Source organism: Temnothorax americanus, unplaced genomic scaffold (genome assembly GCF_048541705.1).
Source record: "Temnothorax americanus isolate GAGA-0224 unplaced genomic scaffold, ASM4854170v1 Scaffold81, whole genome shotgun sequence".
NCBI classification, from domain to species: Eukaryota; Metazoa; Arthropoda; class Insecta; order Hymenoptera; family Formicidae; genus Temnothorax; species Temnothorax americanus.
In genome coordinates, this window is record NW_027509804.1 from 56,767 (window position 1) to 72,446 (window position 15,680).

The window sequence follows — 15,680 nt, forward strand, 5'->3', positions numbered from 1 at the left end:
CCGGAAACTTCAGGGAATATTTTAAGACATGAATAATGTACCGTATATTCATCTGATCGCTAAGTACATGTATTATTCGTTGACAATCTCGGCCGTGGCGATTTGCATCATTCTATCTTTCTCGTTCATTAGATGTAAACAAGGATAGAATGACAATGGCACGCTCCGCGAACGCACATTTAGAATGACTTATTTCTTGTAAAGTGTCGGTAACCTCACTTGATTTTTCGTACACATGTCCCTTATTACTGTATATTTAACATATATCAAATTTAGGTACTTATCCAATACTTGTTCTCACGAAAGGACCACCTTAACTATTCTGCATAGATATGTCAAAATAAAGATTAATAGTGTAATAGTGACAGTATATAATATTAAAGCCAAATAGCGCGCGTCTGTGTGTTTAGTAAAGATATAAAATATGTATCCTAAATGTGTGTGGAATCATATTTTTCTGTCTCTTTTCGGTCACAAAATACTATTGGTGATTATTGGTCTTACGTGCATAATATATGGGGGCAGTACAGTGTAAATAAAAATACGTTATAACACACTCTATTGTAATATGTGCTGTAGAATAGAACATCTATCACAAATGTGTATGTGATTATATCTTATTGTCCCTTTTCGGTCACACAAACTATTATAGCAATTACGCATAATATATATGCGAGGACGGCAAATGTACAAAAACTACTCTGTTACCTGCGAAATTTTCAGATTTCTGAGCGAACTTTGTCAAGTTTTTATTTCCCGTTCATTTTTCGCCCGGCAACAAAAGCTCTCAAAGAAATTAGCAACGGCTATCGGTACAGAAGGGACTGAAGAAAAACGTCCTGCACAAGGAAGTAAATCTCATTGTATGCCGCGCGCTTGATGTATACCCGTGGTCATTAGTCATGACCTTTGTACGAATGAATGAGAAGATTAACTGGTAGGCGTTTAGCGTGGGCGGGCAGCTGAGGATCGTCCCTCGACGTTCACGAGCACCTGGAGGATCCAGCACGCTGGTGGAATTACGGTTGGAAACGAGAGAGGCAGAGAGCGGAAAAGCGCGCGGAGGGACGCCAGGACACCCCCGGTGCGGTCTGCTAATGAGAACCACCGCGGGATATTCGTCTTTCATGCCGGACACGTTGACACATTTCTGCCTCGGCAGGAATGGAACAAGACGCACAACCGGGCCCGACAAGAGCATCTGCCACGCGACAGTCGTTGTCTCGTCGCTTCCGAAACGAGCGCTTTAACCAGTTGACGGCGTGATATCCCAGGCGCAGTATTCGCCTGTCTTATTCGGTAATTTATGTGTTTCCTTCTCGCGCCCGGTGCGAGATGTTAGAATGGATTCCGACGATCTTTGAGTTAACAAAGGGGGTCAACGGAATAGCGACACAAGTGTGCGGAAGTTAGCTCCACAGTTTTTAAATTCTGTATTTTTATAAATTGTGCTGCACACTGTGCTATGTTTGTGCCGTATCGTGCTGCAAACCACCACTCTGTAACTCAAAATGTACTAAAAAAAATTAAAAAAAAAAAAAAAAAAAAAAATCTGATAATCCCAAATTTTTCGAATTTTGGGGTTTTCTTTGGTGTGCCATATTGTGCTGTTTATGTTAATTTGTGCCGCAAACTTTTAACACAAATATCGATAACTTCAATAAGAATGAAGAAAAAATAAAATAAAAACAAAATTATATTAATCTCGCACTTTTGCCGAAACAAACCTAATTTTTTTTTATAGGCAGGTACTATGTTGTGCCATTAAAATAAAAGAAAATCGATGTCTCCTTTTATGTAGTAACTAAAAAATGTTAAATTTCAAATACAAAATAACAAATAACTATTTTTACAACGCATTTCTCGAACTTTTGCAAGCAGTGCTAAGTTGTGCTAAACAAGTACAACAGAAAAACAGCTGGGGATGTGAGGAAGCGAAAATTGCAGAGGTTGAAAAAAATTGGCCAGAAGGGATGAGGGTGAGAAAAAACTGCAGAGTTTTAAATTTTTTAAACATATGCTAGGCGAGTGCAATAACTTTTACTAATGACAAAATGTCCTCAAATCGCTAGTTTTCGCAGCACAATCATCTAAAGAAAGCAGTTTTTAGGAATTACACTTAAAAAAATTCGATAACCATCTAGCTTGGATCACAGTTACTAAATGCTTTAGTGAAATAGTCTCAACTTAATGTTAGGTAAATATAATCAAATAATTTGGTAAGTATCAACAAATAATCATAGCAAGGCTTGATGATTATTATCAATTTATGTGGAACATTTCACAAAAAAATTGCATTAAACCATATTGTTTTCTTACTACCTCGGTCGAAAGTACGTACTTTCGGCCCCGGTTCCACGGCAGAAAGTCTCATTTTTATGCCTTGGTTAAAATACATGCGCGCCATCTAGAATAGCGGGAGTAAAAACTTAGTTGCGTGCACTGGCACTCAATATATGACAAGATCCCTATCACAATATTACCACAAACCCAATTCACATCGCCCCAACCTCTACTTTTACTTTCACTCGTATAACCTAAAAATTTGTTTACAGTTAGTCAATGATAATGTTCATTAGTAAATTCTATTCAGAAAATGATTGTGATTAGTGTAATAAAAATAAAAATAAGAAAATGCATGAACCATCATCTGGCGAGTCAACAGATGAGGAAGAAGTCACCAAAAACTTTGATGCGGAAGCACAATTGATAGTGCAAACTGACACCTTACCTAAAAAGTCTGCTCATAAATATACGCTAGTCTATGATACTTACAAAAAATGGAAACAAGAAAATAAAAATTCTTTATCTGAGTCCGAGGAGAATAATTTAATAGTGTACTTTAAAAGTTTATCCACAAAATTATGTCCATCTACTTTGTGGAGTGTTCATTCTATGTTAAAATCAACGTTAAACTCCAGAGACAATATTGATACCAATAAGTTTTACAAATTGAAAGTTCTAATTAAAAATAACGCTAAAGGTTATAAGCCTAAGAAGTCAGCTGTCTTAACGTGGGACGAGGTTATGAAATTCATAAATAATGCCCCGGATTACACCCATTTAGTCAATAAAGTATGTATTTATAAATATTTGTATTGATTAATTAATTTATTTATTTATTGCTAACTTTATTTTTATATTTTAAGGTTGTGCTAATTTTTGGCATTTGTGGAGCGACCAGATGCGATGAATTAAAAGAACTTCAAGTGGCTAACGTTGAAGATATTGGCGGAAAATACCTTGTTTCTATCAATGACTCAAAGAATGGTTTACCTCGTAAATTTATAATCGGACTTCTTTATTATGAAACAGTGAAAAAATATATTTTATTAAGGCCTCCAGATTTCAATACTCAGAGATTTTTTGTGCAATTTTTGAATGGCAGATGCCACCGACAAGTAATTGGAAAAAATAAAATTGGTCAGATCCCAAAAATTATCGCTGAGTATTTGAAATTAACCAATCCACAACTTTACACAGGACACTGCTTACGCAGAACATCTGCTACATTACTATCAAACTCTGGGGCGAATATCACAATGTTGAAACAATTGGAAGGGTGGAAATCTGCTGGTATAGCTGAAGGTAATTCTTTTTTTTTATTAAAAAAATTACAATTATAAATTTCATATGAGTATCTTAAATAACATATTTATATCTATATATTTACAGGTTATATTGAAAACTCCTTACTAAACAGACAAAAAATCTTCGACAATATCACTCATGCAGCTAACGCTAATACTCAATCACATCCTCAACCATCTACGAGTGGAACCAATTCATCTAATCCAACAAATTTTGATAAAAAAAAAGGAATCTCCACCAACAGACATCGATTGCGATAATTTTTCTGACAACTTTATCTTAGATGATGACACTTTAGCTGTAATTGATGAGTCATTTGTATCAGAAAAACCAGATCCACCACTGCCTTCATTTACCACAGCAAGCAATAAAAAAATAATCATAAATTCAAACCTTGAAACAACTATACCTTCCCATTTTTTGAACAAATCACCAATCTCGGTTTTTTCTTGTGGCAAAGAAAATCAACCTCCAGAGAAAAAGACTAAGACCCAGCAATTACGTAGTGCAAACAATAATGTAGAATCAGTATCTACATCTACGAATTCTGTAACAAATTGCCGAAAATCGGAGTTTTCCAAAAAATGAAACTGAGAAACTAAGGTCGGAAACTAAATCAACGAACTCTGAAGTATCAGAGTCTGCATTTATAGAAACACTAATAAGTAAAAATCCGAACGTAAGGTACGACAACTGCGTATTTCACGGAAATATAATTAATAATTTTTATTTTTCTAATGTGAAAACTCCTGACCAAAATATGTAATACACTAATATATTTACTATAACAAATTTAATATTATAATATTACTGTTTAGGTATACTGCATGCAATAAATTCAAATTGATAATTATTTTTAAAAAATGACATTTACTATATATAAACTATGATAGGTAAAGTAACTTCGGCTGTTATAAAATAAGTTTTTTAAGTGTGATATAATTAAATAGTCAATAAATTATAACATTACTATGTAGTTATAAAGCATGCAATATATTCAAAGTGATAATTACTTTTAAAAAATGACTATTAATATATAAGCTATAACAAATATAATAACCTCAGTTGTTATAAAATAAGTTTTGTAATTGTGATACAAATAAATAGTCATGTCTAAATATAAACACAATTCCTTTAATTAAAGTGTATTTATACCTTTATTTATAGATGCATTTGATTTGATGCCTGCCCCCGACCAGCAGCACTCGCTTCGCTCGTGCCGCAAATGTCGGGGCAGGCATCAATATCTTCAACACACACATGTCATTCTTCCGTACTTTCGACCAGGCAGCAAGAAAAATAGTATACACTACACGGGCAGAAAGTTTGAGAGCTCTGAACTGCGCGCCATCGTGCTCTCGGCTTCGCCTCGAGCACGATGGCGCGCAGTGCAGGAATCTCAAACTTTCTGCCCTTGTAGTGTAATATACTATTAGTATAATATTTACCACATTGTATAATAAATCTTACCAAATATTGCTTTTAGTTATAGTTACCAAATGCTATGGTATGGTATAATTATCAAATTATTTGTTTGTTTAATTATTACCAAAATATTTAGCATTACTTACACCATTTAATTGTTTCAACTGTTTAAAAATAGATTTTCCTAACTGTTTTATAATTATCAACCGGTTGTGATCATAATTACCATGTTTGTTACTACTTACCAAATATTGCGCTGAAACACACAACAAAATGCACATTTGTTAAGTATTACAAGACTTTCTTTCAGTGTACAATTTTCAGACTATATCTTTTGAACCGCAGCACAATACAGCACAATTTACAAAAATACAGAATTTGAAAAGTGTGGGGCTAACTTTACACACGTCAGCAGCGTATACTCTTTAAACTACCAAACCGGCAAATTTGATGAATATTGAAAACTTGGTCGCGCTACGCGACTATACACCCTCAGAAAAGATTTCTAATAACGAGACAAAAAGTATTCTTGACATGTTTAATCTCATTACAATCTGAAGTAGTATAAAAATAAAACAATATTGAGAATAAATCAATAATTCCTATTCTCTTCTTTCGAATAAAATAAGATTGACTTAATAATTTTGAGACAAGAATAACATATATAAATTTAAGCTTATATATTCTTGCGTTTATACTAATCTTCACGCGTGATACAAATATTTTATTAAAATATTTAAACCCAACAAGGGAATACAAGGTATTTAAATACAAAGTTTATATATGTATTTTAAAAGATTTAATCGCATCGCAAAGAATTACAGAGGTAACAGTACAACATTAAAATATTTTATTAAAATACATAAATTTTTCTTGTCAAAAAACTTGGCAAAAAACTTGGTATAATTGGATTTTTTAAAACATGACGCGTGATTTTACGGGAGAACTATCGGTTGAAAACTCTCGAGTACCTTTGTTGGAAAAACATCTCGTCAGCTCGTGTTCGTAATGAAAATTCTGCTCGCACTGGCACATATTGTCGACGCAAGTTGAAAACTCGAGCGTTGCCGTGCACTGTATTGACTCCATGCATTCGTCCCGGATCTTTTTGGCGGCCGCCAAACACTTCTTGCCGTCCATATTCAGCACCGTCTCAGCCGCGCATCCGCATGTCATGTTATCCGTGCAGATAGCACCCTCCACGTGCGAGCATTCCTGGTTTTTCGTGCATGGCTCATTGTACTCTGCAAACGTGATTACACTTAGAAAAAATCAAATAATACTGCTACAATATGACATCCGCAAGTAGTTTGGCAAAATTGTGAAAAAAAAGTTATGAGGAAATGGTACTGAAAATTATGAAAAATATGGTCAAGATAAAAAATGTGCTGTAATTTAATATTTGTATATAACTGCAATAGTATAGAAATTATTAGTCGAATTATTTTGATACAGCTGGATGTTAAAGATTAAAACTGGAAAAGAATAAAAAATAAGTTGAACCGATAATAAAATAATTTACATCAGCTCCCTGCCGTCAATATATATATTGTATATGGGGCATTCCACGCCAATTCGCAAGGGGTCAAACTTCGACCTTTTTATTTTTGATGGCCGCTCGCTTTTAACAGGTCTTTACGAGTATTAGACCCCTGTTAAATCGTTTCTATAATAAATGTAGCGTTTCCGAAATAGAGCCTGCGCAAAATGAGGACTGCAAAATTTTCAATGAATTTTTTCGCCTATTAGACAACGTCTAAGAAAAAAATTCATTGAACATAAAATACGCTATTTAAATCATAGTTTAAAAAAAAATTATCTCAAATTTTTATAATAATGATTTTAAACTAATAAAGTAAAAAAACACACAAAAATTTGAATATCTCAAAAACCCCATTTTCTATTTTTTTGAAATTTATAGAGAATATTCTAGGGAGTATTAGAAGAATTTTAAGACTAGTTGGAAGTTGCGCAGAATTTTTGGGAATTTTTTATAAATTTTTTTGTGAGGCAGTAGTAATATTTGACTCACAAAAGTGTAGTTAAAAACGCGTTTCAGACAATTCTGAATCGATTTAGATATACTTTTTTACTAAAGCATGATGAAGATCTCGGCATAGCACACGACAATTGCGATAAAATAGTGTGGGAAAGGCGAAAAAAATAGATTTATGAGGAAGTTTAATTCAATAAGTACATTTGATTATACTGAGCACAAAATAATAAAATTATAAATAATATGTTCTTAAACATATATATATATATATATATATATATATATATATATATATATCTGGAGATTTCGTATCCCTACATTGTGTTACCACCGCTGCCGGTGACAACATGTCAGTTGTCACTTTCTGCCAAGCGTAGAGAACCTTCTTTTCCGGCAGCGGTGGTAACACAATGTAGGGATACGAAATCTCCAGATAAGCACGAAGCAATTCAATTCAGTATATCGCCGGCACGATTACGGTGTTACTGCTGTTTCGCATACGCGCGTATGCGCGCGTTGTCGCACCTTATTACCTCGGGACAGCGTGCGGCTCGTGCAAACGTTATTAACGCGCGGCCGCAATCGCGCGGCAGAAACGCCTCGTGTGAACAGGCTCCTTGATCTCAGTATCAGCTCCCTGCCGTCAATATAAAAATAAAAAATAATATAATAGGTTATTAACTTGTATGTATAAACACTCACGTAAACGTAGTAAACAGTAAATAGCCCAGCAAACGAAAAAAGATTGAAAAGAATTAAAACGGGATTGCCAGGAATTTAATTAAGGACTTTCCGAATTCCATTGTGTCTAAAAAAGGGACTGAAATAGTTTCAATATCATGAAATTCCTTATTTTGGAAAAAAAAAATTGTTTTTTTTTTAATCCCATCCAATTCCGACACAAAAATATTATACCATTGAATGCCAGGTTAGGGATTAAAAAGTTTCGTCATGAATTCCATTGAATACCATTGATTCCGTTAACGAAATGAATACCTCTGAATGCCAGGTTAGGGATTGAAAAGTTTCGTGATGAATTCCATTGAATACCATTGATTTTGTTAACGAAATGAATACCATTGAATGCCAAACTAGGAATTAAAAATTTATCGAATTCCATTAAATTCCGTCTATTCTGACAATAAAATTAATACCATTGAATGCCAGGATAGGGATTGAAAAGTGTCCGTGTTGAACTCCATTGAATTCTATTATTCCGACAATAAAATAAATACCATTGAATCCCAAATTTGGAAATCAATATGTATATATCGAATTCCATTGAATTCCGGCGATATTTACAACAGAACAAATTCCAATTTATTCCAAATTAAGATTGAAAAACGAGTACAATACGTTAAATTCCTAGTTTTATCTCATCGTTATTTGAGAGTCTATAATATATATTGAATATGTCATTCTCTATCACTTACAAAATTGAAAGTCATTTTTATGAATTAATTGTAATTTTAAAAGTTCCGTATTAGTTTAATTTTTGGTAACTTTGGTATAAACAGACTAATGTAAAACATTAAATTTTTTAAATATTCAACAGTCGGTATTGTTACATTAAAATAAAACGTTTTATTTACAAAAATTATATTAGACAATTTTTATTGCAAATATATATACAATTAAGTTGACAATAAAATAAATTATATTATTTTTCGTTTTTCAGCGTACAGTGTGAGCTCAATGAGGAGAATTGTATTCTAATCTACCCTCCAAAAAAGAATTCTTTTTGCATCTAAAAAAGATTTCAGAATTAGTCAATTAGTCTTTTATATATATATATATATATATATAATTCTTTTTCGAATCTCTGTGCTATCTGGGCTGAGTAACAAGCACACTGAGAGAAAAAAATTTTTAAACGAAGTAAATACATTTACTTAAAATTATTGTTTTTGATTGAAGTAAATATTTATTTTATTTAAATAAAAATATCTAATTCCAAGTAAATATGTGTATTGTATTAAATAAATTATTTATGTCATTACATTTTCTACATTTAGGTAAAGATTTCATGAAATACAGAATATTATTTATTAAACAAAGTAAACTGTTATTTCAAGATGAGAAATCTAACTTTCTTCACTTTAAAAATTACATCTTAGAAAATGTTTTCTAGAATTAAAATGACAATTTTTTTAGTTGAAATTTATATGCTCTTTGACACTTAATATCTTGTTATAAGTAAACATTTATTCTTTAACAAGAAAATAATTTTTTTCTATGTAGTAACATTTAAAAAAAAAGTGTAATATTTAAAATCTATACGCCAAGAAAATAAATATTTAAATCCAATGAAATAATTTCTTAAGAGCCATGTAATAAATCATTTTTTTGAATAAAGTATGACTTTTGTGGGTTATAACGTTTCCTTTTCTTAATGACAAAATTTTACTTTCTTGAAGAAAATTACTTCTTAGATGGCTTCTATCAAGGAAATATTCTTTTAAACCAATGTGGCGGTACGCGCCACTAGTGATACACGCCCGCGCGGAAAATGGGTAGTTCGCATCAACGCCGCTTGGCGTCGCATCGCCCGCACATTCTCTCAAGTTCAAAATTCCGCACCGACCGGTATATAGGGAGACTCCCTACGGGACCGAATAAGATATTTTTGGATATTTTCAGGCGCTAGTCGCCTAGGGCAAGAGTTCCCAAGCTCTAAGCCCACACGGCGCCAGTCGTCTGATTACAAAAATAAACGTTTATCTAAAAGCATTGATCCTTTCCTATTTTCATAAAATTGTGTGTGTGTGGTCATTACGGAAGGAATTTAAAGCAATTTCTTAAACCATCTAATGCCATGCAATTCCATAACCTTTACGGATTTCATAGGATTGGATGGAATTGAAAAAATTTTTTTTGGATTCCATGGGATTGGACCATCTTATTTCGAATCCCATCTAATTTCATCTAATTCCGCCAAAAAAGGGATTCAAAGGTATTAAAAAATTTTAATATTTTTTAATCCTTTTTTGTTTGCTGGGAGGTTATTATAACCTGTATGTATAAACACTCACGTAAAAACGTAGTAATAAACAGTAAATAAAATAAGTATAATAGTAATTAATCGTCGCGTCGCGTAAAGAGTCACGGTCGGTCTCGCTCCGCGCGTACTTCGTACTTACCGTGTCTCTCGAGTCTCGAGTGCTCTCGAGAGTCTCGAGATAGGTTAACTGATGAATAGGAACTGATGGAGGATTCAAACTGCGTCCGATGTTCGACGTACGACGATCCGACATCCAATAGAAAATTTTTGTCTCTAATAATAAATTCTGTTATTGGATGTCGGATCGTCGTACGTCGAACATCGGACGTGATCGGACGCAATGTGAATCCTCCATGACTGACAGCGCGCTAAACGAACGCACTGTCTACACTGCACTGCACTGCGATACTAACGCCGCTAACCGCCAGTGTCGAAAAAGTGAAAGTAACGTTTCTGATTATGACGTCATCATATAAGATATCGGCGTTAGGGGGAGGAGGAGGAAGTATCTTAATAAAAAATTTTCACCTTTGGACTTTGCGTCGCAATATCTCCGCTCGTAGGGCACGTAGCGTAATATTATAAGAGAAACTCTCCCTTAATTGGACCCCAAGCTATCGATCAAGCCTACTTAGAACTTGATCCGTTCACTCGTTATCGAGATCTCAATATCTCGGGTACTCGCAACCCGTCGCGTCGCGTAAAAGAGTCACGGTCGGTCTTGCTCCGCGTGTACTTGGCGCGAGACACTACCGTGTCTCTTGATATACGTAAGCATTCTACCAACCTTATTGATGAAATAATTATTTAACATAAAATTAGTATCTCCAGTCGATTGAGAAGATTTAACCACATAATTATTCGAGTAATAATCTTTAGACAATTCCTACAATATAAAATTTTTAGATAATAAAATTTAAGTTGGTGCCTTTTAGCTATAGAATAAGGTAAATTGATTCTGTTGGCAGACGAATAGGCTATTTGTTTTCCTTCTCTATGCTTCTATTCTAATACATGATAATGGCTCAAGAGGATCTATATATTTCAGGAATCTGGATAATGGATATTTAGATGCATCTCAGGTGTTTCGCGGCGCGCGGCCGTCGCGCGGATCGCGCCTAATATTATAGCGCTAACATTGCGCGTTATAAAACAATATTGAGATTAAATCAATAATTCCTATTCTCTTCTCTCGAATGAAATAAGGTTGACTTAATAATCTTGAGACAAGAATAACATATATAAATTTAAGCTTATATATGTTATTCTTATCTCAAGATTATTAAGTCAATCTTATTTCATTCGAAAGAAGAAAATAGGAATTATTGATTTAATCTCAATATTGTTTTATTTTTATACTACTTCAGATTGTGATGAGATTAAACATGTCAAGAATACTTTTTGTCTCGTTATTAGAAATCTTTTCTGAGGGTGTATAGTCGCGTAGCGCGACCAAGTTTTCAATATTCATCAAATTCGCCGGTTTGGTAGTTTAAGAGTATACGCTGCTGTGTGTGACGTGTGTAAAGTTAGCCCCACACTTTTCAAATTCTGTATTTTTGTAAATTGTGCTGTATTGTGCTGCGGTTCAAAAGATATAGTCTGAAAATTGTACACTGAAAGAAAGTCTTGTAATACTTAACAAATGTGCATTTTGTTGTGTGTTTCAGCGCAATATTTGGTAAGTAGTAACAAACATGGTAATTGTGATCACAACCGGTTGATAATTATAAAACAGTTAGCAAAATCTATTTTTAAACAGTTGAAACAATTAAATGGTGTAAGTAATGCTAGAATATTTTGGTAATAATTAAACAAACAAATAATTTGATAATTATACCATACCATAGCATTTGGTAACTATAACTAAAAGCAATATTTGGTAAGATTTATTATACAATGTGGTAAATATTATACTAAACAATGGTTTTATGCAATTTTTTTTGTGAAATGTTCCACATAAATTGATAATAATCATCAAGCCTTGCTATGATTATTTGTTGATACTTATCAAATTATTTGATTATATTTACCTAACATTAAGTTGAGACTATATTTCACTAAAGCATTTAGTAACTGTGATCCAAGCTAGATGGTTATCGAATTTTTTTAAGTGTAATTCCTAAAAACTGCTTTCTTTAGATGATTGTGCTGCGAAAACTAGCGATTTGAGGACATTTTGTCATTAGTAAAAGTTATTGCACTCGCCTAGCATAATTTTAAAAAATTTAAAACTCTGCAGTTTTTTCTCACCCTCATCCCTTCTGGCCAATTTTTTTCAACCTCTGCAATTTTCGCTTCCTCACATCCCCAGCTGTTTTTCTGTTGTACTTGTTTAGCACAACTTAGCACTGCTTGCAAAAGTTCGAGAAATGCGTTGTAAAAATAGTTATTTGTTATTTTGTATTTGAAATTTAACATTTTTTAGTTACTACATAAAAGGAGACATCGATTTTCTTTTATTTTAATGGCACAACATAGTACCTGCCTATAAAAAAAAAAATTAGGTTTGTTTCGGCAAAAATGCGAGACTAGTATAATTTTGTTTTTATTTTATTTTGTCTTAATTCTTATTGAAGTTATCGATATTTGTGTTAAACGTTTGCGGCACAAATTAACACAAACATAGCATGAATTCAGAAAGAAACACAATACGGTACAACAAGTAGTTAGAATAATTAATGATATAAGACTTAATTATAATAAGGGAAATGTTACAGTTATGATGCTTTTGGATATTGAAAAAGCGTTCGACAAAGTGTGGTGGGATGGTCTAATATATAAAAGATAAAAAATAAATATCCTATTTATATTATCAAACTAATATACTCGTATTTAAGAAACAGAAAGCTGCAAGTAAGAATAAGTAATACTCTCTCCACAGAAAGAGATGTTAGAGCAGGTGTACCACAAGGGTCGGTACTTGGTCCACCTATGTTTACGATATATTTAAATGATATAGATAGATTTGAGAAAACCAATTTAGCGATGTTTGCGGATGATACGGCCTCGTACGCACACTCCTTTAGCGCTATAGTTGCGGCCAAACAGATACAGATACACATAGACATGTTACAGAAATATTATGATAAATGGAAAATAACACTAAACGCAGCGAAAACAGAAGTAATAGTCTTTACGAGAAAAATCAAGGATTCACGTATAATACAACCAATAAAGTATACAACCAGGCAATAAATTATAAAAGTATTGTAAAATACTTAGGAGTAAATTTAGATCATAAGTTGACATATAAAAGACATATTGATATAGTTTTAAGAAAAACATACTTTGTAATGCGACAACTTTATCCATTGTTAGTAAGAGGCTCTGCAGTTAGCAAGCATAACAAGGCGTTAATATATAAGATGATATTAAGACCGATAGTCACATATGCGGCGGCAGCATGGTGCGGAACATCTAAAACGAATTTGTTACCTATTACAAAGATTCCAAAATAAGTGCCTAAGAATGATTCTAAATAAAGGTAGATATTGTAAATTAGTAGATCTACATAAAAGATTATATTTATAGTATTGCGGAAAGATTCTACAATAAAAAATTAGAACATAATAAACTAACCAAAGATATAACTCAGATTAGAGCTGATAACATGCCAAAACACTTTAAATATGAAGTGCCTTACCAAAAATTAGACATATATAAAAAAGCAATATAGATTAAGTAAGTAACTTAAGATCTTGAATCAAAAGTGTTGCAAATTTTGTATTGCACTTAATGTTCATCTGATAAGTAAGTTTTTTAATGTGTTTTTCATACAAAATATATTACAAAAGATAGGTATATAATGCAATGAGAATAAAGTATAAAGTACCGGAGATGGACATAAGATAAACTTGTACTTAATTGGAAAAGTAGGTTAAGCTAAATAGGCAGGAACTAATATAGATATATAGCTATATATATATATAGATATATATATATATATATAGATATATATATATATATATATATATTATATATATTATATATATTATTATATATATCTATATATCTCTTACATATATATATATATATATATATATATATATGAGTTAATAAATTATCCTCGAAAAAAAAACTGTTGCGACCCCGGACATCTTAGGTTCAAATCCCGTCGATGCGTTCTCAAAAATTGTAAAACTGCGTAATTTTAATTAATAAAATAGAATATATGCGGAACCGCATCACGAATACAAATTAAACTATAAAAATATTAGAAAAAATAAAAACCATTTAAAAATTAAAAAGAAAACATTGTTTTTTTTATTTTTTTTTATACAAGAATAGAATAAGATTTCTTTCAGATTCGTCTATTCTTGAATCAAGAATATTATAGGATTGTCACAAATATCTACATCTTTCTGAGAAAGTTAAGAGGGATAGTATCAAGATTATTTTATTCTAGACTTAAGAAATTTTCTAGTTAAGACTAAAATATTATTGTTTCAATACTAAATATAATTGGCCCTATTTCAATGCTATTTTATGATAGATTCAAGAGTAATAGCATTGTATGTAGAAATCTTTTCTGAGGGTATACCTCTCTTCCGTTTTGCATCGCAAGTTATAGTATAAATTAAAACTTTACGAACGCTCCCAAGGATACGTTGCGACACACTTGAAGCACTTAAGCACTTAGGTGTCTCGCGATCGTCGTTTGACCGTTACTTACAACAAAGTAGGCGAAACTCGAAGCTCGCATTGTTACCCGCAGAGGCATGGCACGAGTTCCGAGCATCGCTAGATGAAAGACGACGCTGTTAGGCTATTCCGGACAGAAGTCCGACTCGTTGAAACATAATTTCTTTTTTATTAGATACAGCGTGTCGTTCCCGAGGTGGATGAAAGCGTGGAAATAAAGCCAAAATTCTTTTGATATCGGGGGAAGCATCGCGGGGCCGGGAGATAGATGCGGGACAAAAGGGGTACATTTCCTCGGTGAAATGCCGTCTCACCCTTGGACTAAACTGGCGAGCAGTATTAGCCGGCGGCATCTTGATATCATCCGGCGAACTTGCCAACTCCTTTATACAGACATTTATTTCCTGGCGTATCTGTTACAGCCAAGTGGCGGTCTCGCAGATTGCGCTACTTCGCTCTGTGCCGACCCATTCTATCCTCCCTCCCCCCTCCCTCTCTCCTTTGCCCATTTTCGAAGGACTTGGAGACATCGAGGACAACATAATCATAAGTCATTCGTTATGGTCGCGAAATAGCAATTACCCCGCTCGTACGAAGACAATACGTGCCATGCTCGGAATTGGGTGTGCGAGCTTATATTTGAATCGTACTTTGCGAGAGTGTCGTTAACTGCATAATATATACGTCTCTCGACTTTTAACGGAGAATGGAATTGTTAAATAATAACTTTTATTACGACACTTTTGCGACATTGAGGACGTCTGCATTAGTACTTGATGAAACGCGACGTCGCATACATTGGTGGGCTATTTGTAACCGCAGTCATATCTCGACCCAGATATCCGATTCGTGTCTCGCGCTCGAAACGTTTTCAGCGATAGACGGGAGAGAGCTAACCGTATATCGTCCTAAAGTGGCCTCTAGCTCCTCTGGCGACCTCTCCGGCTTTATGCCAGCGAGAACAGCCAACTATACGCCACGCAAGAAAACACAAACTTTATACGTTACGGTAAAACTGCTGCA

General features: G+C 33.5%; 1 protein-coding gene across 1 annotated transcript; it reads left to right on the top strand.

Moving 5' to 3' along the window:
• The first annotated feature begins 2,944 nt into the window (after positions 1–2,944).
• Positions 2,945–4,219, top strand: LOC143907467 (uncharacterized). Its single transcript, XM_077424285.1, has 4 exons — positions 2,945–3,075; positions 3,150–3,401; positions 3,484–3,588; positions 3,676–4,219. The coding sequence occupies exons 2-4, from the start codon at positions 3,389–3,391 to the stop codon at positions 3,849–3,851; spliced, it is 294 nt and encodes a 97-aa protein (XP_077280411.1). The 5' UTR covers positions 2,945–3,075; positions 3,150–3,388; the 3' UTR covers positions 3,852–4,219.
• The last annotated feature ends 11,461 nt before the right edge of the window (positions 4,220–15,680 follow it).